Below are 27,823 nucleotides of genomic sequence, written 5' to 3'. Positions count from 1 at the left end.
TGAAATCTCCTACCAATATCACTTTTCTCCTTTCCTTAATGATTCTTGTAAGACTCCTTATTGTGTCATCTATCATGTCTCTATATTCTTGGTTAGTCCATGAGTTTGTTTTTGGTGGCGCATATGTTCCAATGATTGTTAACTCCTTTTTGTTAATATGCATCTTAACATACAGTATTTCTGATTTTCCTTCCCCAAACTCCACTGTGTGTGTGTAATTCACTGTTTGATCTGCTGCAGTCTCTGACGAGACAGCCAGACGTTACCCTCCGAGCTCAGAGCTCATTATTTCCGATCTTGGGATAGGTCTGAGACCAGGCACACACCACACACCGGGACAACAAGGTCACAACTCCTCGATTTACATCCTGTCTACTCACTGCTAGGTGAACACTACGTGAAAGGAGACACACCCAAATATCTCCATCCGGCCAATCGAACCCGGTCATCTGGCTTGTAAGCCAGCGCTCTAACCACTGAGCTACCCTTTGTGTGTGTGTGTGTGTGTGTGTGTGTGTGTGTGTGTGTGTGTGTGTGTGTGTGTGTGTATTCACCTAGTTGTATTCACCTAGTTGTAATTTTACAGGGCCTGGGTATCATACTGTGTGGCCCTGTCTCCATATCTACACACATCCAACTTTCCTTTAAAACTATGCACACTCCTCGCTGACACCACCTCCTCACTCAAACCATTCCACACCTCCACACATCTTTGTGGGAAACTATATTTCTTCACATCCTTCAAGCATATTCCTTGGCTATCTTTTACTATGCGATCTCGTAGTTCTATTTAAGTTTTCCTCTCTCAACATCATTTGCTCATTATCCACTTCATCCAGTCCGTTCAACAGTTTATAAACCTGTATTAAATCTCCTCTTTCTCTTCTTTGTTCCAAGGTAAGCAAATTCATTTCTTTTAATCTCTCCTCATAGGTCATTTCTGCCAATTCCGGAACCATTTTTGTTGCCATTCTCTGCAATCTCTCCAACTTCCTTATATGCTTCTTTTTATAAGGGGACCAAACCACTCTAGCATATTCCAATCTTGGTCTAATTACCGTACTAATTAATTTCTTCATCATATCTTTATCCATATAATGAAAGGCTAATCCAATATTTCTAATTAGATTATATGTTTCTCCAAACATCTTGTCAATATGAGCCTCAAACTGCCCATGGTCTTGTATTATCACTCCCAAATCCTTTTCCTTTTCCACCTTTTTCAACACTACTTCTTCACCCATCTTATGACCCTCTTGGCCGTCTTCCACTCTTCCCATCTCCATCACATGACTTTTGCTCAGATTAAATTCCATCTCCCACCTCTTGCTCCACTCCCAAATCTTATCCAGATCTGCCTGTAAAATTTCACAATCTTCTTCACTCTTCACACACCTACACAACTTCACATCATCCGCAAACAAATTAATATAACTGTTTACTCCTCTGGCATATCATTAATATAGACAAGGAAAAGTATTGGTGCCAGCACTGAACCTTGTGGGACTCCACTCTCCACCACCAACCAGTCCGACTTTGCATCCCTTATTACCGTTCTCATCTCCCTCCATCTCAAGTAGTTTTCCATCCACTTTAACACTTTTCCTTCAGTCCTCCATAAATCTCTAATTTCCATAGCAGTCTCATGTGAGGTACCTTGTCAAAAGCTTTTTTAAATCCAAATATACACAGTCCATCCATCCCTCTCTCTCTTGTATTTTGTCAACCACTCTTGAATAAAAGCTCAGTAGATTTGTTACACATGACCTCCCTTTCCTAAAGCCAAATTGATGATCCGATAATAACTTATGATCCTCCAGGAACCGTATCCAATATTTCTTTATCACCCTCTCACAAATCTTACCGACCACACTTGTTAAAGACACAGGTCTATAGTTAAGAGGCTCTTCCTTACTGCCTCCCTTATAAATGGGCACCACTTCAGCTCTTTTCCACTCTACCGGTACTTCCCTCGTTTCTAATGAGCACCTTATAATAACATATAATGGATCTATCAATTCTTCTCTACATTCCTTCAATAATTTTCCTGAAACTTCATCTGGTCCCATCGCTTTATCATCTTTAAGTTCCTCCAACATTTTATATAACTCCTTTTTAGGTATCTTAATGTCATCCATGTGCACATTTCCTTCTACATTCTGAGGGTTTACAGACATTGTTTCTTTATTAAATACTTGTTGAAACCTATTATTTAGCAATTCCGCGATATTTTTAGGGTCATCTACTATCCCTTGCTCTCCTTTTAACCTTTCAATGGACTCTCTTTTTAAGTTTACCATTTATGAACCTGTATAACAATTTTGGATGTTCCTTACTCTTGTCTACAATATCTTTTCAAATTTTCTTTCTTCCTCCTCCTTACCCTCACATACTCATTTCTCGCCACTCTATAATTCTCCTTATTTAGTATATTCCTGCTCTTTTCCATCTTTTCCAAGCCACATCTCTTTTCTTTAGCCTTAACACAAGTTGCATTAAACCAATCCTTTCTTCCTTCCTCTCTCGGTTTATACTTTGGTACAAATTTCATAACTCCTTTATAATATTTCATAAAAATCTCATATTTTTTTGCACTTCTCTGATTTGTAACATCTCCCAATCTAATGTTCTGAAATAATTTTTCAAACTTTCTGTGTCCATCTTTCTATAATTCAATCTACCACTCCTGTATGTCTCATCTTTCCTTCGCTGTGTTGTTGCTATCTGCATTTCCATAACCACATGATCACTCTTTCCCAAAGGACATTTGTATTGTATATCCCCACATAGGTACACTTCTCGTGTTAACACCAAATCCAGTCTAGCCGGTTCATCATCTCCTCTATATCTAGTATTTTCTTTCACCCTCTGTTCCATCATATTTTCCATCATTAGATTAAGAATCTCTCTCCCATGCTTCCTCTCCAACACCACTTACTAGATTTTCCCAATCCACCTCCTTACAATTAAAATCTCCTACTATAGTATCACCTTTCTTTTTCTAGTTAATACACTTTCCAAACTCTGTAAAGTATCCTTGATCATATTGTCGTATTCCCTTAATGTCCAAGAATTTGTTTTAGGAGGTACATAGGTCACCATGATTATTAATTCTTTTCCATCACTTTTTAACCTTATGCTTATCACTTCTGCGTTGTTCTTCCCATACCAAACCTTATCCACATTTATCTCCTTCTTCGTCATAAACATAACTCCTCCTCCACCTTTACCTTCTCTATCCTTTCTCCATATATTGTATTTATTATCCAAATTTACCTTTGTTTTTTCATGTAATTTTGTCTCAAACACACTATATCAGGCTTCTCCACCATCATATAGTCTTGTAATTCCAATCTACTTGACAGTATCCCATCTATATTAGTATACATTATGGTCCACCCACTGCTCCCTCTAGGGGTTCCTCCGCATTCCTTCTCTCCACATACCACTTTCTGACTCTCTCTCCTATAACTCTCCAAAAAACCTTTTTTTTTTTTCCTCTTCAGACTGTTCATCATTTTTCCTTCTCGCCTCTTCCAACAATTCCTTATATCTTTTCCTCTCTTCCTCATTTCTATTTTTTCTTACGTACACCTCTTTACAACCTTCTACCTCTCTTAATTTTGATGTTCTTTATAAGATATCTCCACAGATTGTTGTGACTTCAGTACTATTTTAATCGGTGTCCTTACTCCCTCTTTATACGGACCCAGTCTATGGATCTCTTCCACTTCTTCTTGTAGATCTTTTTTTTTCATCATCATTTAGATTTTTGAACAGATCTCTTACCGTTTTTAATTCTTCCTTAATTCTCTTAGGCTTATATGTTATATTTTGTTCTTTCATCCCAAATATTAACACACTCTTCTTCTTTTCTGCTATTTATTTTATCAATGTTTCCTTATTCATAACATTAACCAGTTCCTTGGACCTTTCTTTTTTGTCTTCCTTCAACTGATCTTTAATTATTTCTTGCAATCCAACCATCTCTGCTTCCCTCGACTCAGTCCATTGTGTTTTCTTCAATTCCCATTCCCTTTCAAACCTTTCATTCTGCTCACTAATCATTTCCTTAAAGTCATCTTTCTCCTTTACTACTCTCTCCATTTTCTCCTCCAACCATCTCTTGTATTTTTCAACCTCCACTCTCAAGTGTGCATTCTCATCCACCAATTGTTTTTCATTCCTCCAGTCTCTTAACTCTTTCCTTCAAAGCCTTGCGGAATTCTCTATCCTGCTCCTCCTCACTCCTCTGAACTTTTAATTCCTTCACCAACTCCTCAAATCTCTTCTCCAACATTACCAGTCTACCTTGCATTGTTGCTCCTGTTGAAGATGGACTCATGTTTTGATTGGCCACTTTCGGGTTTGCTCCCTGGGCCTCATCGGCACATTTTGAGTTTGGTAACTTATTTCTTACCGGTCTATCCATTTTATTTCACTCTTCCGGGGAGCATGTGGGTGTGTAGTGGTGTGCACTGGGGGCCAGGCCTGGTAGCTACGTGTGTGTGGTGGGATGCGTTGGTGGCTGTTATGACTGTTATGTGTGGTTCCCGCTCTGTCGTTTGGAGTGCGGAGGTTCCCACACCTCCGATCACTCTTATGTACACGCCACCAAGCTACTTTCACTCTGTACACTCGTTCACTCACTCTGGTCGCCCTTTAGTACCAATAACGGTTCTCACTCCAAGCACATTGCTTAGCGTGTAGAGTGTTAGTTAGATGCCACTCTCAGCAGGAGGCACGTCCGCTTTCCATGGAGCGTGGAGTGTAGTTTTACAGGGCCTGGGCTTTATGCTCGTGTGGCCCTGTCTCCATATCTACACTTATCCAATTTCTCTTTAAAACTATGCACACTCGTTGCTGACACCACTTCCTCACTCAAACTGTTCCAAGTCTCAACACATCTTTGTGGGAAACTATATTTTTTAACATCTCTCAGACATCTTCCCTTCCTCAGTTTCTTACTATGCGATCATGTGCTTCTAATGTCATATTCTTCTCTCAGGATTAGTTTCAATATATCCACTTGATCCATTCCGTTTATCAGTTTATAAACTTGTATCAGATCCCTTCTCTCTCTTCTCTGTTCCAGGGTTGGTAGATCCATAGCTTTTAGTCTCTCCTCATATGTCATCCCTTTAAATTCTGGAACCATTCTTGTAGCCATTTTTTGTAGTTTCTCCAATTTCCTTATGTGTTTCTTTTTATGGGGGGTCCACACAACTCCTGCATATTCCAATCTAGGTCTTATTTTAGTGTGTGTGTGTGTGTGTGTGTGTGTGTGTGTGTGTGTGTGTGTGTGTGTTGTGGCAGTTGGTGCTCATTGTGCCATGTGTCCACAGCTACAGCAGTGTGAAGGAGGAGCTGCTGAAGGAGTCTGGTGGAGAGGAGAAGTGCAAGGTAGAGGTGGATGCAAGTGGCCCCGATGGGGAGCTTAGCCTGGCATCCAGTGGTGGTGGTGGCGGGGGTGGAGCCAGTGCAGGGCCCTCTGGCCTAGGCCTTGCTGGCCTGGGGGCAGGACCAGCATCGGGAGTGGTGGATCTGCCCCCACCCCTCACTCCACTGGGTCCCCCTGCACCCCCCACACCCCAGCAGCTGGTGGAGGAGAAGCCAGTGGTGGCAAGGGACAGCGTGGCATCCCAGGATCCCCTGCAGTACCTCCAGCAGCAGCAGACCTCAGCAGAGCAGCAAGCACATCAGCAGCAACAGAAGCAACAGCAGCAGCTACAAGAACAGCAGCACCAGCAGCTGCAAGAAATTCAGCAGCAGCAGCAGGAACAGCAGCAGCAACAGCAACAACAACAACAACAACAACAACAACAACAACAACAACAACAACAGGAACAACAACAACAACAACAACAACAACAACAACAACAGGAACAGCAACAGCAGCAGCAGTGTGTAGGGGTGCCTTCCCAGCAGCAGCAGCAGCATCTCATGCCACCCCTTACCCCCCTCCTTCCCTCCCCAGAGTCCTCCCAGGTTCCCTCCAGGCAACAGAAGCAGCAGCAGCAGCTGGTTGGGCAGGGGCAGCTGGTTGCCTCACTGTCCCCCAGCAGCCAGCACTCCTACCCACAGATGAGCCAGCAGCACCTGTCCTCCAGAGAACTGCCCTCCTGGCCCTCCAAGACACGCTCAGGTGAGGCGCCCCACATCCTCCTTGTCAGCAGTGCCTAGCCTGGCCATGTCCTCAGCTGTGGCTGTGGCAGTGGCTTTGGTTGATGCCATGCACTGTGATATGTGTGTGATTGATTGGGGGAGGGGGTTGGATTTGTGATGAGTGTAATGTTGTGTTGTGTTGTGTGGGTTGTGTGAGGTGTGTGTTTGTTACTGCTGAGTCTAATGCTGATGTTTGGTGTCCGCAGAGTCTAGTCAGTACCGTAGGGGGACGGGGACGGGCATGGGGGAGGGTGTCACTAACAGGAAGAGGTCAAGAATGCAGCAGCAACATATGCTACAACAACAACAACACGAACAGCAACAACAACAACAGCGACAGCAGCAGCAGCAGCAGCAGCAGCAGCAGCAGCAGCAGCAGCAGTCCCAGCAGCTGTTGTTGGATGACTTGCCACCCCCCTCCTCCCCCTGCTCAGATGGTTCTGCTGCCTCCCATGTCTCCCACCCACAGCAGGTAAACAAGCAGGCTGACAACTACCCTCTCCTGCACCAAGATAACTTAACATGAAATAACCTAACTAGACTGACAATAAGACCAAACTCAGCCAAACCTAACTTAACACTCAATCCAACCAAACCAAACCCAACACAACCTAACCTAACCCAAACCAAACCAAACCAAACCAAACCAAATCCAATCCAATCCAATCCAACCTAACCCCAACCCCAGCTTACCTAACCTTACCTTACCTAACCTAACCTTACCTTACCTTACCTTACCTTACCTTATCTTATCGAATCAAACCAAATCCAACTTAACTTGACTTAACCAAGCAAATAAAACAAAACAGGAATTAACATTTAACCTGAACTAAGTGAACCCACCATTGCAGGATGGTACAAGCGCATACATACCCACCAAGGCTGGCCCCAGGGAGAGGTATTACTGCAAGAAGCTTGAACTACTGCCAGAATTATCTCAGTCCCTCTCCTCCCCACGGCTCTCTGGCTCATACGAGGAGGAGAAAAAGGAGGACCAGTTCTTGCAAATGATGGTGACGTCACCCCTTGGAAGCACTAGCTCTCATAACTCAGGTGAGGAGGAGGAGGGTAGGGCATGGCAGGGTGTTTGATAGGAAAGAAAAAGGAATGACAAATTGAGAGGTAGAGAAAAGAAAGAAATGATAGACAAAGTGGTAGATAAAAGCAAATGATAGGTAGGTAGAGGAGAGAAAGAAATAATAGACAGCGAGGTAGAGAAGAGAAAAGAAAATGATTGATAGGTAAGGAAAAGAAAGTGGTAGAGAGCTAGAGAAAAGATAGAAATGAAAGATAGATAGTGAAGATAAGGTAATGATAAAAAAATAAAGAAAAGACATAATTGATAGGCAAAGAAAAGAAATGATAAATAGAGAAGTAGAGAAGATGAAATTATAGACAGAAAGATGGAAAAGAGAAAATTATAAACATGAAGATAGAGAAGAGAAAGAAATGATAAAGTGAGAGGTAAAAGAGAAATAAAAAGCAGGTGTTTGATAGAGATTGGAGGAGTGTGATAGGAAATAGAAATAAATAATAGATAGAGAGGAGAGAAGGGAGTAGATAGGAAGATCTAGACTTGGAAGAAAGTAAAGAAAAGGGATGGATAGGAATAAGGATAGGGAGGAGGAGAGGGTGGAGACAGGAACAAAATGAAAAACATAGAAAAAGGATAATTAGAAAAAGAAATTGGCACGGAGAAAGGGGAACATAGGCTTTAAGATATAAATAAATGGTAGTTAGTGAGGAATGAAGGGCTCAGAAAGAGAGAATCCAAAATGATACAAGAAAAAAAATAGTAATCAAATTTTTCTCAGGAGGTTATGGCAGCGTCGAACAACAACAACAACAACAGCAACAGCAGCAACAGCAACAACAGCAGCAACAGCAACAGCAGCAACAACAGCAGCAGCAGCAGTACCTAGGGCAGTCCGGCAGTGGCACCCTTAGTGATCAGGGATCAGTAGGGCAGCAGGGGGTGGTAGGGGTAGCAGCGCCGGCAGTGAGCAGCGCCACGCCGGCACAGGTGGTCCAGGTGGCAGCCGTGCCCTTCTCCCCCGTGTTTCCCGTCAATCCTGTGGTCACCAACTTCCCTATACAGCTGCCGGCGACCTCCACTACTGAGGTGATGGTGTGGCCCTGTGGTGTGTGTGTGTGTGTCTGTATGTGTCTAAGTTTTCCTTTAGTTTCTGTACAGTTGTCACTGAAACTATATCATCTTTTAGTCAATTCCAAACTTGAGTGTCCCTTTCTGTGTGTGTGTGTGTGTGTGTGTGTGTGTTTGTGTATTTACCTAGTTGTAGTTTTACAGGGCCTGGGCTTTATGCTCGTGTGGTCCCGTCTCCATATCTACACTTATCCAATTTTTCTTTAAAACTATGTACACTCTTTGCTGACACCACTTCCTCACTCAAACTGTTCCAAGTCTCAACACATCTTTGCGGGAAACTAAATTTTTTAACATCTCTCAGACATCGTCCCTTCCTTAGTTTCTTACTGTGCGATCTTGTGCTTCTAAAGTCATATTCTTCTCTCAGGATCAGTTTCTCATTATCCACTTCATCCATTCCTTTAATCAATTTATAAACTTGTATCAGATCCTCTCTCTCTCTCTGCTCCAAGGTTGGTAGATCCATAGCCTTTAGTCTCTCCTCATATGTCATCCCTTTAAATTCTGGAACCATTCTTGTAGCCATTTTTGTAGTCTCTAATTTTCTTATGTGTTTCTTTTATGGGAGTCCACACAACTCCTGCATATTCCAATCTAGGTCTTATTTTAGTACTTATCAATTTCTTCATCATTTCCTTGTCCATATAGTGAAATGCTACTCCAATATTCCTTAGCAAATTATACGTCTCTGAAAATTCTATCAATATGGCTAACCGGTTGATTATTTTCTTCCATTGTCACTCCCAAGTCCTTTTCCTTTTTACTTTTTCTAGTTCTACTCCATCTCCCATCTTATAGATTCCCACTGGTCGTCTTTCACTTTTTCCCATTTCCATGACATGGCTTTTGTCCACATTGAATTCCATCTCCCATTTTTTGTTCCATTTCCAGATCTTGTTTAAGTCTTCCTGTAGTATTTCACAATCCTCTTTTGTTTAATGACTCTGCACAGTTTCGCATCGTCCATAAACAGATTTATGTAGCTGTTCACTCCCTCTGGCATGTCATTTATATATACGAGAAAAGTATTGGTGCCAATACTGACCCCTGTGGCACTCCGCTGTCTACTGTTCTCCACTTGGACTTCATATCTTTAACTATCGTCCTTATTTCGCTCCCCCTTAAGTAATTCTTCATCCATCTCAATGTGCTTCCTTTTAAGCCACCCTTTTCCTCTAACTTCCATAGTAATCTTTCATGTAGCACTTTATCAGACGCCTTTTTTAGATCCCTCTCTCTCTTGTACTTTATCAACTATTCTAGAGTACGAAACTCAATAAATTTGTCACACATGACCGACCTTTTCTAAAACCAAATTGGCTATTTGATAATATTTTGTTGTCTTCAAGAAACTCAATCCATTGCTTCTTTATTACTTTTTCACACATCTTGCATATTACACTAGTTAGTGATACCGGTCTGTAATTTAAAGGTTCTTCCTTCCTTCCGCTCTTATATATGGGAACCACCTCAGCTCTTTTCCACTCCACTGGCACTGTTCCATTTTCTATTGAGCATTTTATGATGTTGTATATTGGACTTGCTAGTTCTTTCCTACATTCTTTCAGTATTCTGCCTGAGACTTCATCCGGTCCCATTGCCTTTTCCTCATCTAGTTCCGTCATCAACTTTTTTATTTCAAGCTTGGTTACTTTAATCTTTTTCATATAGACAGTCTCTCTATTACCCTGTGGTCTATCAAATTTGGATTCCTTAGTAAAGAACTCATGAAATTTACTATTTAACAGTTCTGCCATGCTTTTTGGGTCTTCCACCATTCCGTTTTTGTCTTTAATTTAACCTTTCTATTGTTTCTTTTTGTCTTATTTTTCCATTTATGAATCTGTAGAACAATTTTGGTTGTTCCTTACATTTTTCGACAATGTCCTTTTCATAGTTCCTTTCTTCTTCCTTTCTCACCTTAGCATATTCATTTCTTGTTGTTTTGAAGTTTTCCTTATTTTCTGGATTTCTGTTTCTTCTCCACCTTTTCCATGCTCCATCTCGTTTCTCCTTTGCCCGAGCACATCTTGCATTAAACCAATCTTTCTTTCCTTCTTCTTTAGGTCTATATTTCGGAACATATTCCTGACCCCAGTTTTGTATATTTCCAAAAATAAGTTATATTTCTCTTGAACCGTTAATGAGTTTTCCATCTCCTCCCAGTTTACGTTTTTAAAATAGTTCTTGAGATTCTCAACATCAGCCTTTCTGTAATTTAATCGGTCTCCTTTGTATGATTCATCTCTATCTTCCTTTCCTTCTTCTATATCCATTTCTAATATTACATGGTCACTCTTTCCCAATGGGCACTTGTATCTTATATCATCGTCAATTGGTATATCCCTTGTAAAAACTAGGTCTAATCTTGCCGGCTCATCATTTCCTCTGAATCTTGTGTTTTCCTTTACTCTTTGGACCATCAAATTATCTATCATTAGGTTCAGGAATCTATCTCCCCAGGCATCTTCTTCCATACCACTTTCATAATTTTCCCAGTCTACCTCCTTACAGTTGAAATCTCCTACCAATATCACTTTTCTCCTTTCCTTAATGATTCTTGTAAGACTCCTTATTGTGTCATCTATTATGTCTCTATATTCTTGGTTAGTCCATGAGTTTTTTTGGTGGCACATATATTCTAATGATTGTTAACTCCTTTTTGTTAATATGCATCTTAACATACAGTATTTCTGATTTTCCTTCCCCATACTCCACTTGATTTATCACCATCTCCTTCCTTAACATCATCATGACTCCTCCTCCTCCTTTACCCACTCTGTCTCTCCTCCATATATTATACCTTTTATCTATGTCTATTTTTATTGCCTCATTTAACTTTGTTTCCACCAGGCATACAATATCTGGCTCTTCTTTCTTTATATAATCTCTTAATTCTAATTTACTAGATAAAATCCCATCTATGTTTGTATACATCATTTTTAATTTCTTGTTCTTATCATTTTTTCTTCCACTCTTTACCCTTTCTTTCAATTTCTGGAGCTCTTTATCCTGTTCTTCATTCTCTTTCATTCCCATATTCTCCTTTATCAATTTATCTAATTTACGTTCGATAGTCAAGATTCTATCAAATAGTGAAGTTTGCGCCATATCAAAGCCTTCAAATTCTCTTTCTCCCTCACCAACATTGTCATCATCAGCTTTCATTCTTTCCCTTGTCACATACCTGCATTTAGATGGAATATCTTTCTCACATTATTATTTAACACTGTATTCATGAAAAAAAATGAGTCCACACTTTTCGCCCAGGCCACTGTAAACCAAAACAAAGGTAGTGAAGATCAGCTGATTCTTGGGAGCGACGGTATTGCATGCTTCCTCTACCGCGTCTCGTGTGTGTGTGTGTGTGTGTGTGTGTGTGTGTATTTACCTAGTTGTATTTACCTAGTTGTAGTTTTACAGGGCCTGGGCTTTATGCTCGTGTGGCCCCGTCTCCATATCTACACTTATCCAATCTTACTTTAAAAGTGTGCACACTCGTTGCAGACACTACTTCTTCATCTAAACTGTTCCACGTCTCAATACATCTCTGCGGGAAACTATATTTTTTTTATATCTCTCAGACATCTTCCCTTTCTCAGCTTTTTACTTTGCGATCTTGTGCTTGGTGTCATATTCTTCTCTCAGGATCAGTTTCTCATTATCCACTTGGTCCATTCCGTTGATCAATTTATAGACTTGTATCAGGTCTCCTCTCTCCTTCTTTGTTCCAAGGTTGGTAGATCCATAGCCTTTAGTCTCTCCTCATATGTCATCCCTTCAAGTTCTGGGACCATTCTTGTAGCCATTTTTGTAGCCTCCAATTTTCTTATGTGTTTCTTTTTATGAGGGGTCCACACTACTCCTGCATATTCCAATCTGGGTCTTATTATAGTATTTATCAATTTCTTCATCATTTCTTTGTCCATGTAGTGAAATGCTACTCCAATATTTCTTAGCAAATTATATGTTTCTCTAAAATTCTATCAATATGGCTTACTGGTTGATTGTTTTCTTCCATCGTCACTCCTAAGTTCTTTTCCTTTTTGACTTTCTCCAGTTCTACTCCATCTCCCATCTTATAGATTCCCACAGGTCATCTTTCACTCTTTCCCATTTCCATGACATGGCTTTTGTTCACATTGAATTCCATTTCCCACTTCTTACTTCATTCCCAGATCTTATTTAGGTCTTCTTGCAGTATTTCACAATCCTCCTTTTGCTTTATAACTGCACAGTTTTGTATCATCCACAAACAAATTTATGTAGCTGTTCACTCCTTCTGGCATGTCGTTAATATAAATGAGGAAAAGTACTGGTGCCAATACTGACCCCTGTGGCACTCCGCTTTCTACTTCTCTCCACTTGGACTTCATATCTTTAACTACCGTCCTTATTTCTCTCCCTTTCAAATAATTTTCTATCCATCTCAATGTGCTTCCTTTTAAGCCACTCTTCTCCTCTAACTTCCACAGTAATCTTGCGTGTGGCACTTTGTCAAACGCCTTTTTTAAATCCAAATAGATGCAGTCAACCCATCCCCTCTCTCTCTTGTACTCTATCAACTATTCTAGAATAGAAACTCAATAAATTAGTTACACAAGACCGTCCTTTTCTAAAACCAAATTGGCTATTTGATATTAATTTGTTGTCTTCAAGGAACTCGATCCATTGTTTCTTTATTATTCTTTCACACATCTTGCATATTACACTAGTTAGTGATACCGGTCTGTAATTTAAAGGTTCTTCTTTCCTTCCGTTCTTATATATGGGAACCACCTCAGCTCTTTTCCATTCTACTGGCACTGTTCCATTTTCTATTGAGCATTTAATGATGTTGTATATAGGACTTGCTAGTTCTTCCCTACATTCTTTCAGTATTCTGCCTGAGACTTCATCCGGTCCCATTGCCTTCTCTTCATCCAGTTCCTTCATTAACTCTTTTATTTCAAGCTTGGTTACTTTAATCTCTTTCATATAGATTGTCTCTCTATTACCCTGTGGCCTCTCAAATTTGGATTCTTTAGTAAAGACCTTCTGGAATTTTTTATTTAATAGTTCTGCCATACTTTTTGGGTCTTCCACCATCCCGTTCTCTCCTTTTAACCTTTCTATTATTTCTTTTTGCCTAATTTTTCCATTTATGAATCTATAGAACAATTTTGGTTGCTCCTTACATTTTTCGACAATATCTTTTTCGAAGTTTTTTTCCTCTTCCTTCCTCACCTTAACATATTCATTTCTCGCTGCCTTGAAGTTTTCCTTGTGTGTGTGTGTGTGTGTGTGTGTGTGTGTATTTACCTAGTTGTATTTACTTAGTTGTATTATACAGAGTTCAAGTGGGGCTCATAGTGTCCTGTCTCCATGTCTCCATTTATCTAATTTTTCCTTAAAGTTATGCACATTATGTGCTGTATCAACTTCATTATTCAATGCATTCCACTTCTCCACTGTGCTGTGTGGAAAACTGTATTTTCTAATATCCTTCTCACACTGCCTCATCCTGATCTTTTCATGTCCTCTTGTCCTTCCATCTTCTTCTGTCACCAGCACCAGATCTTCATTGTCTTGTCTTTTCAATGCCATTCACTATCTTGTACATTGTTATTAGGTCTTCTATCTTGTAAGGTTGGTAGTCCCATTTCTTTCAGTCGTTCTTCATGTGTTAGGTCCTTTAGTTCCGGCACCACCTTTGTAGCAATCTTCTGTAATCTTTCTAATCTTCTTATATCCTTTTTAGTGCTTGGAGACCACACCACTGCTGCATATTCTAGCCTTGGGTGTATCATGCTTGTGATGATTTTTTTCAACATATCTTTGTCCATGTGTCGAAATGCCTTTCTTGTATTACTCAACATTTTATATGATAATCCAAATATCTTGCTTATGTGTTTTTCGGGATTCAGATTTTCCTGTATGATCACTCCCAGATCTTTTTCCTCTTTAGTCTTCATTATTTCTTCTTCTCCCATTAAATAGTTCCATACCGGTCTTCTTTTGTTCTTTCCTAGTTCCATTATGTGACATTTCTTGGCATTAAACTCCAATTTCCACTTCGTATTCCATTCATAGATCTTGTATATATCTTCTTGCAACAGCAAACAGTCCCTGCTTTTCTAACATCCAAATTATCCAGTAATTTTCCAATATCCTCCTTGTACACTGCAATTTCCTATAATCCTTGGCAATCCCATGTCCTATTAGATTCTGTGAAATCATCGTCTGTAGTGAATACTGTTTTGAAGCTCTCATTCATTTTTTCACACATTTCCTTCTCTGTTTGGTTTATCTTCCTTCCTTTAATTATTTTTTCTATTTTTTCCTTGTTCTTCATTTTGCCATTTATAAACTTGTAGAAAAGTTTGGGTTCTTCTTTGCTTTTATTCACTACATCTTTCTCAAACTTTCTCTCTTCCTCTCTCCTTACTCTAATCTATTCATTTCTAGCATCTTTGTACTGCTGTCTGTTATAGTCATTTCCCTGTTTTAAGAGTTGCATTCACACTTTATCTTTTGCCTTTTTAGCTACTATGCATCTAGCAATTTACCAAGCTTGTATTTTTTCTTAACTCTATAAAAAGGTACATAGTTTTTTACTCCTTCATTATATTTCTGTAAGAATATTTCATATTTCCCTTGTATTGTCTTTTCATATATAATGTTTCTTCGCTCAATGTCAGCAAAAAAAAATCCTTAATTTTTCAAAATCCGCTCTTGTATAATTTAATCTCTCTCCTTTATAGTCATCTCTGTAGCTTATTCCATCCTCCTTATGTATTTACATCTCTAATGTCACATGATCACTTCTTCCCATTAGACTAAGGTATTGTATGATTGGAGGAGGCTCTGGTTTCTTTGTGAATACTAGATCAAGCAACGATGGTTCTTCCCCCCTGTACCTTGTTGACTCCTCCATTCATTGGTCCATTGTATTAACCATAGTGTGTGTGTGTGTGTGTGTGTGTGTGTGTGTGTGTGTGTGTGTGTGTGTGTGTGTTCACCTAGTTGTATTCACCTAGTTGTAATTTTACAGGGCCTGGGTATCATACTCGTGTGGCCCCGTCTCCATATCTACACACATCCAACTTTCCTTTAAAACTATGCACACTCCTCGCTGACACCACCTCCTCACTCAAACCATTCCACACCTCCACACATCTTTGTGGGAAACTATATTTCTTCACATCCTTCAAGCATATTCCTTGGCTATCTTTTTACTATGCGATCTCGTAGTTCTATTTAAGTTTTCCTCTCTCAACATCATTTGCTCATTATCCACTTCATCCAGTCCGTTCAACAGTTTATAAACCTGTATTAAATCTCCTCTTTCTCTTCTTTGTTCCAAGGTAAGCAAATTCATTTCTTTTAATCTCTCCTCATAGGTCATTTCTGCCATTTCCGGAACCATTTTTGTTGCCATTCTCTGCAATCTCTCCAACTTCCTTATATGCTTCTTTTTATAAGGGGACCAAACCACTCCAGCATATTCCAATCTTGGTCTAATTACCGTACTAATTAATTTCTTCATCATATCTTTATCCATATAATGGAAGTGTGTGTGTGTGTGTGTGTGTGTGTGTGTGTGTGTGTGTGTGTGTGTGTCTTCTTACTTATCTGTTCTTATTTAACTGTATTTTTGCAGTATTGAATTAAGTTTGTAATGTCCTATTCTTTGAGAGTTGATTTACCATGTTTACCTTTCAAGCAGTGCATGTTTTTTGCACACACACACAAAGCTTGGTTAGTGAGTCAGTCAGTTAGTGAGGTGGTGCATTCCAGTGGGTGATTGCTGTGTCAGGAACACTGTGTTAACTCACTTGTTGGTGTGTTACAAGTTGAGGCTGAAACTTTTCATTGCCCCTTTGATAACTGAACAACATGTGCACCACCATTATGTCATAGAGGAGTTTTCTGGGTGGAGGGTGTAAGGTGGATATTGGGAGGTGTGGGGTGAAGGATGGAGGGTGGAGGGGTGCCTAACAGGTCCCTGGTTGCTGCAGGGCCTCCGGCAGTCTCTGATCCTGAGTCCAGATCAGAGACAGCTTCAGGAGCAGTTGCGGCGGAAACATGCCGAGTTGCAGCAGCAGATCCTGAGGCAGCAGGAAGAGCTGCGGCAGGTGAACGACCAGCTCATCATGGCCCAGTATGGCAGCATCAGCCTACAACAGATGTACAAGGTGACCACACCACTGCACTCTGTATACCCTTCCTCACTCACACACACACACACACACACACACACACACACACACACACACACACACACACACACACACACACACACACACACACACACACACACACACACTTCTATTACATTTAAACTCTACTGTTTGATTTACAAGTTTTTATGCAGGTACGATTTTATATATGTTATGGATTTCCAAATGCATAACACATTTATTAATTTAGAGATTTTTTTTTCCCCGAATATATTGAATGAAAATGTGATAGATTATGAACTTCTATTTTATTTTTAATTATGAAATATTTTGACGCAGTGCAACTCATTTATAAATTGTGATTGTCTTATTCCTTTACTTCCTCCTGTAGTACTTTATGTAGTACACTGACATCATCATGGAAGTATTCACTGTCACACGTTAGTAATTTAGTTAATTACATGTTTACTCTCCTCTTCATGGTGGCCCTCAGTGCCATATGAGTAGTTGTTGTTGTGGCACCTCATAAGAAAAGTCCCAAACCCCTTCCCTTCCCTTCCCCTCCATTCCCTTCCCTTCCCTTTCCTCCATCACACTGACCACACCCATTGTCCCGACACAGGGCAGCGTGCAGTACCCTGCCACCAGCAGCGTGGCCAGTGGTGTCTATCAAGGTGGGGCTGGTGGAGCAGGGTCCATGGTGGGGGTGAGCAGTGGGCAGGGTATGGGCATGGCAGGAGGCATGGAGGGGCTGGCAGTCACTGCAGGACTGGCGGGGGGCACAGGGACCGTCACCTTCACCACGGGCATGCTGGCAGGGGTGGGGTCGTCCCTGGTGCAGCCCGTGGCCATGACTTCGCCCTCTGCTGCCTCCTCCCCAACCATCTCTGTGTCCACCTTTACTCCAGCTCAGGTGTGTGTCTGTCTCTCTGTCTGTATTTGTGTGTGTTTCACTGTTTGATCTGCTGCAGTCTCTGACGAGACAGCCAGACGTTACCCTACGGAACGAGCTCAGAGCTCATTATTTCCGATCTTCGGATAGGCCTGAGACCAGCCACACACCACACACCGGGACAACAAGGTCACAACTCCTCGATTTACATCCCGTACCTACTCACTGCTAGGTGAACAGGGCTACGTGAAAGGAGACACACCCAAATATCTCCACCCGGCCGGGGAATCAAACCCCGGTCCTCTGGCTTGTGAAGCCAGTGCTCTAACCACTGAGCTACCAGGCGTGTGTAAATGTGTGTGTGTGTGTGTGTGTGTGTTCCATTGCATTGGTGTTTTATTAATATGGTTTGAAAGTTGTTTTTTCATTGATTTTTTTTATTTATTTATGTATTGTTATTGTTATTTATTTCTTTTTAGTCAGGCTCGTAATGTTAGTTGTTTGTTGGTGGTGAGTGAAGTGGTGGGCAGTGTGAGGCATGGGCACTGAGTTAGCTAAGAGTGTGTTTCCTTCGGTCCTCTTATGCACAATATAACACTCTGCCTTTTCATTTTCACCTTAGAAAGCATCTATGTTTAGTGGGAGTTGGCCGGCCACAGCAGCAGCGCCTTCTCCCTCACCTGTTGATCCAAAACCTACATGTATGTTAACTAATATTCTTGTAACCTTGATAATATGAAGAAATGAGGTGCTGCTCTCTGTAAATACTGTGCACCTGCACCTTATTGAATGAAACTGTGCCACCATCCAGAAAACACAAGCTTATCTCTTTCATTGCCCACCCGTGCTATATATCTTTTTCATCTATTTTATTTATCATTACTGTCCTTGTGGGTGTGTGACTGTGTGGCTTGCCATGCCATGCCTAAGCTCAAGGATATAGTATAGTATAAGACTGTCCCTATTCCACCAGGGGCTAAGTGTGTGCATGCATTTACCTAGTTGTGTTTTACAGGAAAAGAGCTATGCTGGTGCTGTCCTGTCTCCATACTTATAGTCATCCAGTTTAGCCTTAAAGTCATGAATATTTCTTGGTTGAACTACTGTTTCATCATGCGTCTGTTTGGAAAGCTGTATTTCTTAATGTCTCTTCTACACGCGGTTTTTTTCAATTTCAGGCCGTGTTCCCTTGTATTTCTTGAGTCCCACACCAATAGGTCTGTCTTCTTTGTCAGCTGTGTCCATCCTTCCATGCCCTGTATATAGCAATTAGGTCTCCTCTTTCTCTCCTCTGTTGCAATGTTGGAAGTTTTAACATCTTAATTTGTCCTCATATGTTAGGTCTCTCAAACTGGGGATGATTTTGGTTGCAGCTCTTTGAATCCTTTCTATCTTCTTTATATCTTTCTCATTATGTGGTGACCATATAAGTGCACCATATTCTTGTTTAGGTCAAATAATGTATTATATTAGTTTTTTCATCATCTCTTCATCTATATAGGTAAATGCCCATTTAATTTTTCTTAGTATTTCTTTTGGTAACTGTTTCACCAACTATGTTGTTGATGTGTTTTTCTGGTGATAAGTTGTCACTTATTGTAATACCCGGGTCTTTCTCCTCTTTTGTTTTCTGAATTTTTACTCCTCTCATAGTATAAGATCTCGTCTGTCTTTTTTTTTTGCTTTTCCCTAGTTACATCACTGCACTATTTTGCATTAAATTACATTTCCCATTTCTTGCTCCACTCATGTATCTTATTCAAATCTTTCTGTAGCATTTCACAATCCATGTAATTTTCCACTCTTCAGTAACTTTGTGTCATTGCAAATAAGCTTATATAACTGTCCACCTCATGAACCATATCATTGATATACACTATGAACATAACAGGGGCCAAAACCATTTCCTGTGGAACTCCACTTATAACTCTACACCATTTTGATTCTTTACCTTTTTATCACTGTTTTCATTTCTCTATCCTTTAAGAAGTCTGTTATCCAATCCAGTACTTTTCCTTCTATTTATGTAATATCTCTGCCAGCTGGTTATGACATTCCCTCAATATCCAGTTTGACACCCCATCCAGACCTTGAGCTTTATTCACATCCAAGGTTTTCATAATCTTCCTGATTTCCTCAACATCTATGTGGATCTTTCTCGTTTCCTTTTCCCTATGACCTGTTTGTGTCCCTTCAAATTTGTTTTCTTTGGTGAATACCATTTGAAAGCACCTATTCATTACCTCTGCCTGTGATCTTGCTTCCTCATATGTGACATTATCAACTTTTAATCTATCTATTGTTTGCTTTTTTTTCATTTTCCCAGTAACATACTGTACAGGCAATCCCCGCTTAACGAAGGGGTTACGTTCCTAAAAAACACTTCGTTAAGCGAAACTTCGTTGTTTAACCGATTATAACAAGTTTAACCCCTGACTTGAACTTCCATTGAGAGTAAGCAAAGCGAGAGTGCATCATAGTACAGTAAAAGGTTTAATGAAAGTAAAAATTATGAAGTTAAATATTTAGGTAGTTTAATTTAAGTCATTATAATGTACACTAATGTATATATGTACAAAACTTTATAATGTTGATGATCTTAACTTTATGAAGGGAGGGAGAGTGAAACGGGAAATACACTTGTGGTAGTTGTCGTAAAACAGGGGTAGCATGGAGACACCTGAGTCCATTATGAAAGTGTATTTACGGTAGCACAATACACAATAAGTGTAAACCGAGCGAAACGAGAGGCAGGAGGCGAAGCGTGTCCGCCTCAGGCGGCGGCGAGTGAGGACTGTGGGGAAGGACGTGACGTCAGACAGAAAGGGAGTATGGGAAAAACAAAGGACATGCTAACATACACTAACCGGCAACATGTGGAATGTAAACAAAGGGCGCATCATTGTACCGCATACAAAACTTATGTACCACATTTCCACAATTTTATCCATTGTAGAGTCACAAGTTCAGGTGGTTCTTTTAGCTTTCAAGGAAGATGCCGTCTCACCAGCCTTCTTAATAGAGTCTGCTGATTTGAAAATAGTAGACAGTAGATGGAGTCAAGATGGTGGCAAGCAATGTTATTAGTTTTCTGGCCTCTCTCTTGTCTGTGAATAATACCCAGCTTCACTTCTAGAGTAAGACACTTTCTGGTCTTTGTAGGAACGTTAGGCTACATTACAGGGCGTTTTGGTGGTAAGTTGAACTAGGGAAGATGAGCTGCTGGTGACGCTGTTATGTTTTGACTGGGGAGTGAGTGGTGCGCATGATCTTGATCTTGATGCTACAGGTGACGCAGAATTTCTTCTGAGTCAGGCCTTTGTATCGGCAGCGCCTGTGTTGTCCACGAGAGGCTTGATCTTGATCTTTATTCTACAGGTGTCTCAGGATTTCTCCTGAGGCAGGCCTTAGTACCAGCAGCTCCTGGTGTATTCAAAAGCCTGTCAGCTTGCATGATATACAATGGGGCTTTCAAATTTTGAAAAAATTACCTGGATAAAACTTTGTTAAAGCGAGTTTGGTGTTCGGGCAAATGGTAGTAAAAAGAAACCTTCGTTGTAGCGAAATTTCGTTGTGTGAACCTTCATTAAACGGGGGTTGCCTGTACTTATAAAAGAGTTTCGGCTCATTTTTGCATTTGTCATCTATATCTTTCTCATAGTTCCTTTGTTCCTCTCTTAGTGTTTGGACATATTCATTTCTTACTATCTTAGATTCTTCTAATTTATTTACATCTAATGCTTATACCAGTCTTCCTTTCTCTCTCCCTCACTGTTTCTGATTTTGGGAACATATCTTTTAATCCCTTCATTATAGATATTCCTAAATATATCCCCATTTCCCTTGTACAGTGGTGCTTCAACATACGATTTTAATTCTTTCAGTGACGATCGTTGTATATAAAAAAATTGTATATCAAATCAATTTTTTCTATAGAAATTAATGGAAATACAATTAATTCGTTCTTGTGATATGAATTTACCCCCCACCCAAAAAAAAAAAAAAAATAACATGATTTGATTACCAACCAAATATAGATTTAATATAAGAAATACAATGTTTATTGCATGCATAATGTAAATTAACTATATTGCTCAAAATAGCAACTTAACCCGCAAAACTCGGGACACATCGTTAGACGTTCATCACGTAAGGCATGGGGCACGTTGATAGACGTTTAGGCTTTTTATGGCTGTATTTTGGTTATTTTCTTCCCGTTTTCTTTGCTTGTGAGCTGGCAACACTCATCAGGAGTAAATATATGCTTTATATCACTGTGTCACCAACAATAAATGGTAGGAGTGATCGACAGTGATTTCATTGTGTCTGATTCCGCCACCCTTCCCGCACGTGATTCTTCTACACCTTGGGTCTCTCACCAAGTTATAGGGAGACAACTTTTGAATGAGACTGGTATCAGAACAGGCGACAGGAGAGAGAGAGAGAGAGAGGATACAAGGGGCCCGTTTTCTCATGCTCTAGCCAAGGCCGCTGAACCTGATTGGACGCAAGGCCACGTAAACTGATGATACTACCTCATTCAACCTGTGATATTTTGGTAACCATGACATCTAGAGGCTTATGGTTTTTTGCATTGCAAAGAGAAAGAGTTGCTTGTGGGCAGGAGTAAACATATGCTCTACGTCATTGTGTCACCAACGATGGAAGGTGGTAGCGAGTGATTTCACTATGTCTAATTCCGCCACCTCTCCCGTGAGCATTACTTCTATACCTCAGGTCTCTCACCATGTTACGGGGAGACAAATTTTGAATGAGAGTGGTATCAGAACAGGCGACAGCAGGAGAGAGAGAGAGAGAGAGAGAGAGAGAGAGAGAGAGAGAAAGGATACAAGAGGCCCATTTTCTCTCGCTCTAGCCAAGGCAGCTGAGCCTGATCGGACATAAAGCCACGTAAACCGATGATACCACCTCATTCAACCTGTGATATTTTGGTAACCAAAGCATCTAGAGACTTCAGATGTTTTGCATTGCAAAGAGGAAGAGTTGCTTGTGGGCAGAAAACCATTTGTACTCACTTGTTTATTGAATTTCTAAGTGTAATCAGTATGTGAATACAGGCTATTTTGTGTTTCTCGCCAAACTTACTTTTGGGACCCACGATCATGGGGTCTTGAGTTCACAAAACTTAATAAAAAATACACACTGCCGAGGAGCACAGACACATACATACACAAAGGATGAACAACAATACACAATGCGGGCTGAATGTTCGGGTGGACATGGGTAGCAGAGCGATTGCTGCGCTACCTACTGATGGGTAATCGTATCTTAAAAATATCATTGTATTTCAAGGCGTAAATTATGTCAAATTTTTCGTCGTATATAAAAAAAATCATATGTTAGGGCGATTGTATGTCGAAGTACCACTGTCCTTTATTTGCTGTATATAGTTGATTGCACTCAGCTTCTGTGAAGTATACCCTTAACTTTATGAAGTCTGCCTTCCCATAATTATATTTTCCATTTTTTTTGTGGTTTGTTCTTATTTACTGCTGAGCCATTGTCTAGGCTGATTTCAGTTAATAGATGGTAGTTTTTCCCTAGAGGGCACTGATAATTTCTTCAATGACTTAAATTTCTTTCATAAACTATAGGTCGAGCCTCGATGCCTCCTTATTTCTTCCAACTCTTTAGTTTTCCTAATCCACTGTGCCATAATGTTAATTATTATTAACCTCTTCCCAGCAGCAGGGCAGATAAGCAAAGTATCAAATAAAAAATCATCTCTATATAGATGCTACTGACCTTCATCTGTACGTCTATATATAGTTTCCCTACAAATGGATACTCGTAATTGACATCTGTATATAGTGATCCCTCGTTTATCACGGTTAATGGATACCAGAAACCCCTGCGAAAGGTGAAAAACAGCAAAGTAGGATTTGCCCCCCCCCGCTAGGAATTTTTGTGTATGTGTATGTGGGTACCAGAATGTTTAAAATATGCAAACAGTATTTATACTTTACATATACAGTATTTTACTTAAATTTGTTTAATTATTAAACCTTATACAGTAATTTTACATTTACTCTCTCTCTTTTTCTCTCTCTCTCTCTCCCCCTCTCATACGATACGTAACACTCACCCTCTTCTGCCCTCTTTGATCATATCCAAAAGTTTCACTTTTTCACTGATGGTCATCATCTTTCTCTTCCTCTTGGGCTCACTAGAGGAAGCTTTTGCAGGGGCACAGCGCTTAGGTGGCATTGTAAGGGCTTAACGAATCACTACTTAAACAAAAAAAAGTTAACGCAAATGCAACACTAAGATAAAGTATGTGAGATAGTCAACAGCGTGGACGAGACTGGCGAGATACAAGGGAAGATGTTGGGTGAGGCTGCGATGATGCGCAGCCAATCAGCTCACGGGATAAATTCACTCGTGCTCTCATTGGTCGATCTCATGTGGGGAACCAATCACACACTTTGTATGAGTGCCCAGGAGTATGTACAAAGCCTCTGAGTCAACTCATCTCTTTTTTTGGCATGCTGAAAAACCTCTCTCATGCATCAACATGAAACAATGTGTTTTTCCACAAAATGGCTGCTGATATGGCTGTATTTGTTAATTTTTATCGTGAACCGCAAAGTGGCGGGGGAACACCGTATATGTATAAGAACAATAATGTACAGTACTTTACGTACATATTAACGTACATTGTCGTCGTTATTACACACCATCTTACCGAATTACTGTACGTACTGTACGTATTTGTAACTGACGCCACGGACCCCGTGATATAGTGAAATATCCACAGAACATATCTACAAGTATGTATAAAACCCGCAAAACAGTGAGGCCGCTAAAGTCAAACCGCGAAATAGCAAGGGAACACTGTATAGACTCTGCCACAAAACTGAACAAAGAATTTAATCTCTTTGTAAGTGTTGTTTGTGTTTGATTGGTGATAATATATGTCAATATGCTTGTATGAATGTTTTAGTTACTCACATCCACAACTTGTGACTTGGATGTAATTTACTTTCACTTTTCCTCGTATTTTTCACATACATATTTGTTTTTTACTATTCATTTTAGGCAACGTTACTGGCGTGTGATACAGTTCTTCCTCTTTGACTTGATAGGCTAATGATAACAAAAAGTGTAAATAATGCAAAAATTTTCAGCATTAGCTTATGTGCACAGCACATCCACCATCAGCAAAGCACAAATGGTAACCGGCCTTGAGAGGCCATGTTGACCAGTGTTTGGGTAGTTGAGATGCCAAATCATTATTTATTTTATGAATTTTGTTATTTGTAAGGAATCGTCTATATATAGACGACACTACAACTTAGTGCAGTAAAATAAGAACAAGCGTCTAAATAGACGATCCGACAAAAAGTCGCATTTTTTAGACATCTATATATATAGATCCTCCACTGGGAAGGGGTTAAGTTTTGTAATTTATATCCCCACGACTCTTCTCCTTGTGTAGTCCACTTTTCCCAGCATACTTCTTTGCAGTTGAAGTCCCCCATAAGTATTACATTCCTGCTTTCTTGCAATATTTTCTTGAAACAATAACCATATCACTCAACATCCCTTTATACTGGACTCCTCTTGACTCCATGCATTAGTTTGTAGTTTGTGGTGGTACATATGCTACTGCAACATCTCTTTTTCCCTTTTCCTTTCCTTTTATCTTAATTTTGATTACTTCTGCCATACCTTCTCCACCTCCACATTTTCCACTGCTATATTCTTCTTGGTCATTAACATCACTCCTCCTTTCTTACTATTCCTAGATCTTAACCACACATTATAATTTCCATCACCAATATTTATATTTTCTGCTGGCTCATTTAGTTTAGTTTCTGTTATGCCCATGATGTGTGGCTGCTTTATCTTAATGTAATTATTAACTTTCTGTAATGTGTATATTATACCATTTATGTTTGTGTTTGCTACTGACCATTTACTGTTTCTACTTACATTACTGACTTTTCTTATTCTTTCCTTGTCAGATACCACTTCCTCATCCTCTCATCTTTGACCTTTCAATAGAACTTTTTCTTCTCTTCCTCTGATTTGTTCTATTTTTTTTCCTTTGCCTCTCTTATAAGATCTTTTATTTTACTTCTCCTCCTTATTCATGCCCCCTTTTATTCAAATTTTCTTGAATTGTTGTGTCTTGTCCAGCCTCCATGCATGCTGTATCACCTTTGATGCTGTAGATTGTGTTCGGAACTTGACTTTCAGTGATCTTTTCCCTCCCTCTGTATATTTTTCTAGTCTATGCACTTCCTTAATTTCACTCACCCCATCTTCACTTTCTCCCTGAACACTTCTTACCACATCTTCTGCTACATTTTTTTGTTCTTTCTTCCTCTTGAATCTTACAGGTTCCTTATCTTCATAGATAACTATACTCTTCTTGTCCATTGTATCCCTTACCATTGATTCCTTCTGTTTGATTACTTTCACTATTTCCTGGGTTAGGTCTACCTTTTCTTTCTGTTGTGTTTCCATGATTTCTTTAAAACTAACATTTTCTTCCTCTCTTTCCTTTTTCCATTCGAGATGTTCACCTTTCATTTCTATTACTTCATTTTCCTGTTTCTTTACTAACTCTCTACCTCATTTATACTTAACTTTAGCTCATCACACTGGGTTTTCAGCATTTTGTTTTCTTCTTCTAAATTACATTGCCTCTTTTCTAAATATCACTCTTTCTATTAAATCGCTGAGGCTACTTTCCATAATGTTCATTTCCCTGATTTGCATTTTTACTTGCAATTCTTTGTTAGTCTCTTCACGAAATCCTTAGAAGGGTGATTCCCACGTTTCCTCCTTACCCTTCAAAGTTAAAGTTATGGCCATTATGTATATTTACTTCTTTAGAATTCTTTCTTTATCGTATGGACACAGGACCCTGTACTAATATAAAGCCCTACTTCTCTACTACACAGTTCTAGGCAATTGCAGTGGTTGCTGGTTTTGTTTACTGGAGCTCAGTTGTTTCCACGTCCGCCTCCCATCAACATGTGCCAGTGTGTGTGTGTGTATTTACCTAGTTGTATTTACCTAGTTGTAGTTTTACAGGGCCTGGGCTTTATGCTCGTGTGGCCCTGTCTCCATATCTACACTTATCCAATTTTTCTTTAAAACTATGCACACTCGTTGCTGACACCACTTCTTCACTCAAACTATTCCACGTCTCAACACATCTTTGTGGGAAACTATTTTTTAACATCTCTTAGACATCTTCCCTTTCTCATCTTTTTACTATGCGATCTTGGGCTTCAAATGTCAGGTTCTTCTCTCAGGATTAGTTTCTCATTATCCACTTGGTCCATTCCGTTGATAAATTTATAAACTTGTATCAGGTCTCCTCTCTCCCTTCTCTGTTCCAGAGTTGGTAGATCCATAGCCTTTAGTCTCTCCTCATATGTCATCCCTCCAAATTCTGGAACCATTCTTGTAGCCTTTTTTTTTTTTTTTTTTTTTTTTTTTTTTTTTTTGTGTGTGTGTGTGTGTGTGTGTGTGTGTGCTGGTCTGGTATGGAGAGAAGACAGATTATATATTATTTGTGTGTGGGATCATATATTACTGATTCTCTCTCTCTCTCTCTCTCTCTCTCTCTCTCTCTCTCTCTCTCTCTCTCTCTCTCTCTCTCTCTCTCTCTCAAGCACTACCTCATCTGGTATCTCTTTTCTCGTTCTCACTCTCCCTCTCTCTTTACCCCACACACCTGTCTTCCCACTCTCATTAACTCACCTCTTTCCCCCACAGGTGAACCTTCCCACTGGCAACACACAGGGGATGGCTCTGCCCTACCAGCTGTCGCACCACCAGGCTCAGGTGGTTTTTGCTCAACCCAATGCAACCACCAACCCATCTCAACATCACCCCCACACAACCCAACCTCATCCACCCAAAAAATAACCTCACTTTTAATCTGTTCTTCCTCGCTCTTTGTCTTCTACTTATTGTCGCTTTCTTCTCTCTTCATCCTTGTCTTTGTTTGTCTTCTTTATCTATTTTTATCACACAGCTCAGCCTCACCCTTACACTGTTCTTCCTCACTCTTTATCCTCTACTCCTTGTGTCTTTCTTTATCTTTGCGCCATCATTCATGTCTTCCTTGTCCTATTTACCACTCAAGCTAACCTCACCAATCCCAAATGTAGCCTTATTTTTATCCTCTTCTTCTTCTTCTTCTTTTTTTTTCTTCTTTTTCTTCTTGTTCTTCTCATTATTATTCTGTTTTTTCTTTTTTTCACTTTGTCTCTTCATCTTGCCTTTCTTTATCTTTAAATTTTCATTTTCTTTCTTGTTTTTTTCTTATTTCTTTGCATAATCCTCTTCCTTCCCATTTTCTTCTTGTGCCTTAATTTTTTATTTATTTATTTTTTTTTTTTTACTGTTTTTTCTTCTTGTTTCTTGTCTTTCACTTCCTCCTCTTGTCTCTCT

The 27,823-nt window shown here is 39.9% G+C and overlaps 2 protein-coding genes across 2 annotated transcripts in view; both read left to right on the top strand.

Annotated features, from left to right (window-relative positions):
* LOC123501080 (circadian locomoter output cycles protein kaput-like) overlaps nucleotides 1–5,503 on the top strand; it is an 82,596-nt gene extending 77,093 nt beyond the window's left edge. Inside the window, exon 14 of the mRNA XM_045249662.1 lies at nucleotides 5,346–5,503. Within this exon, the coding sequence (XP_045105597.1) occupies nucleotides 5,346–5,359 (14 nt within the window). The 3' untranslated portion in view covers nucleotides 5,360–5,503. The remainder of the gene's footprint in view (nucleotides 1–5,345) is intronic.
* Nucleotides 5,504–5,814: 311 nt separating this feature from the next.
* LOC123501078 (AF4/FMR2 family member lilli-like) lies at nucleotides 5,815–27,531 on the top strand. Its single transcript, XM_045249660.1, has 7 exons — nucleotides 5,815–6,145; nucleotides 6,372–6,637; nucleotides 7,017–7,218; nucleotides 7,980–8,287; nucleotides 16,333–16,509; nucleotides 17,117–17,407; nucleotides 27,143–27,531. The coding sequence occupies exons 1-7, from the start codon at nucleotides 5,944–5,946 to the stop codon at nucleotides 27,293–27,295; spliced, it is 1,599 nt and encodes a 532-aa protein (XP_045105595.1). The 5' UTR covers nucleotides 5,815–5,943; the 3' UTR covers nucleotides 27,296–27,531.
* The last annotated feature ends 292 nt before the right edge of the window (nucleotides 27,532–27,823 follow it).

Source organism: Portunus trituberculatus, chromosome 8, assembly GCF_017591435.1.
Source record: "Portunus trituberculatus isolate SZX2019 chromosome 8, ASM1759143v1, whole genome shotgun sequence".
Taxonomy (NCBI): Eukaryota; Metazoa; Arthropoda; class Malacostraca; order Decapoda; family Portunidae; genus Portunus; species Portunus trituberculatus.
This window is presented reverse-complemented; position numbering and strand designations above follow the sequence as displayed.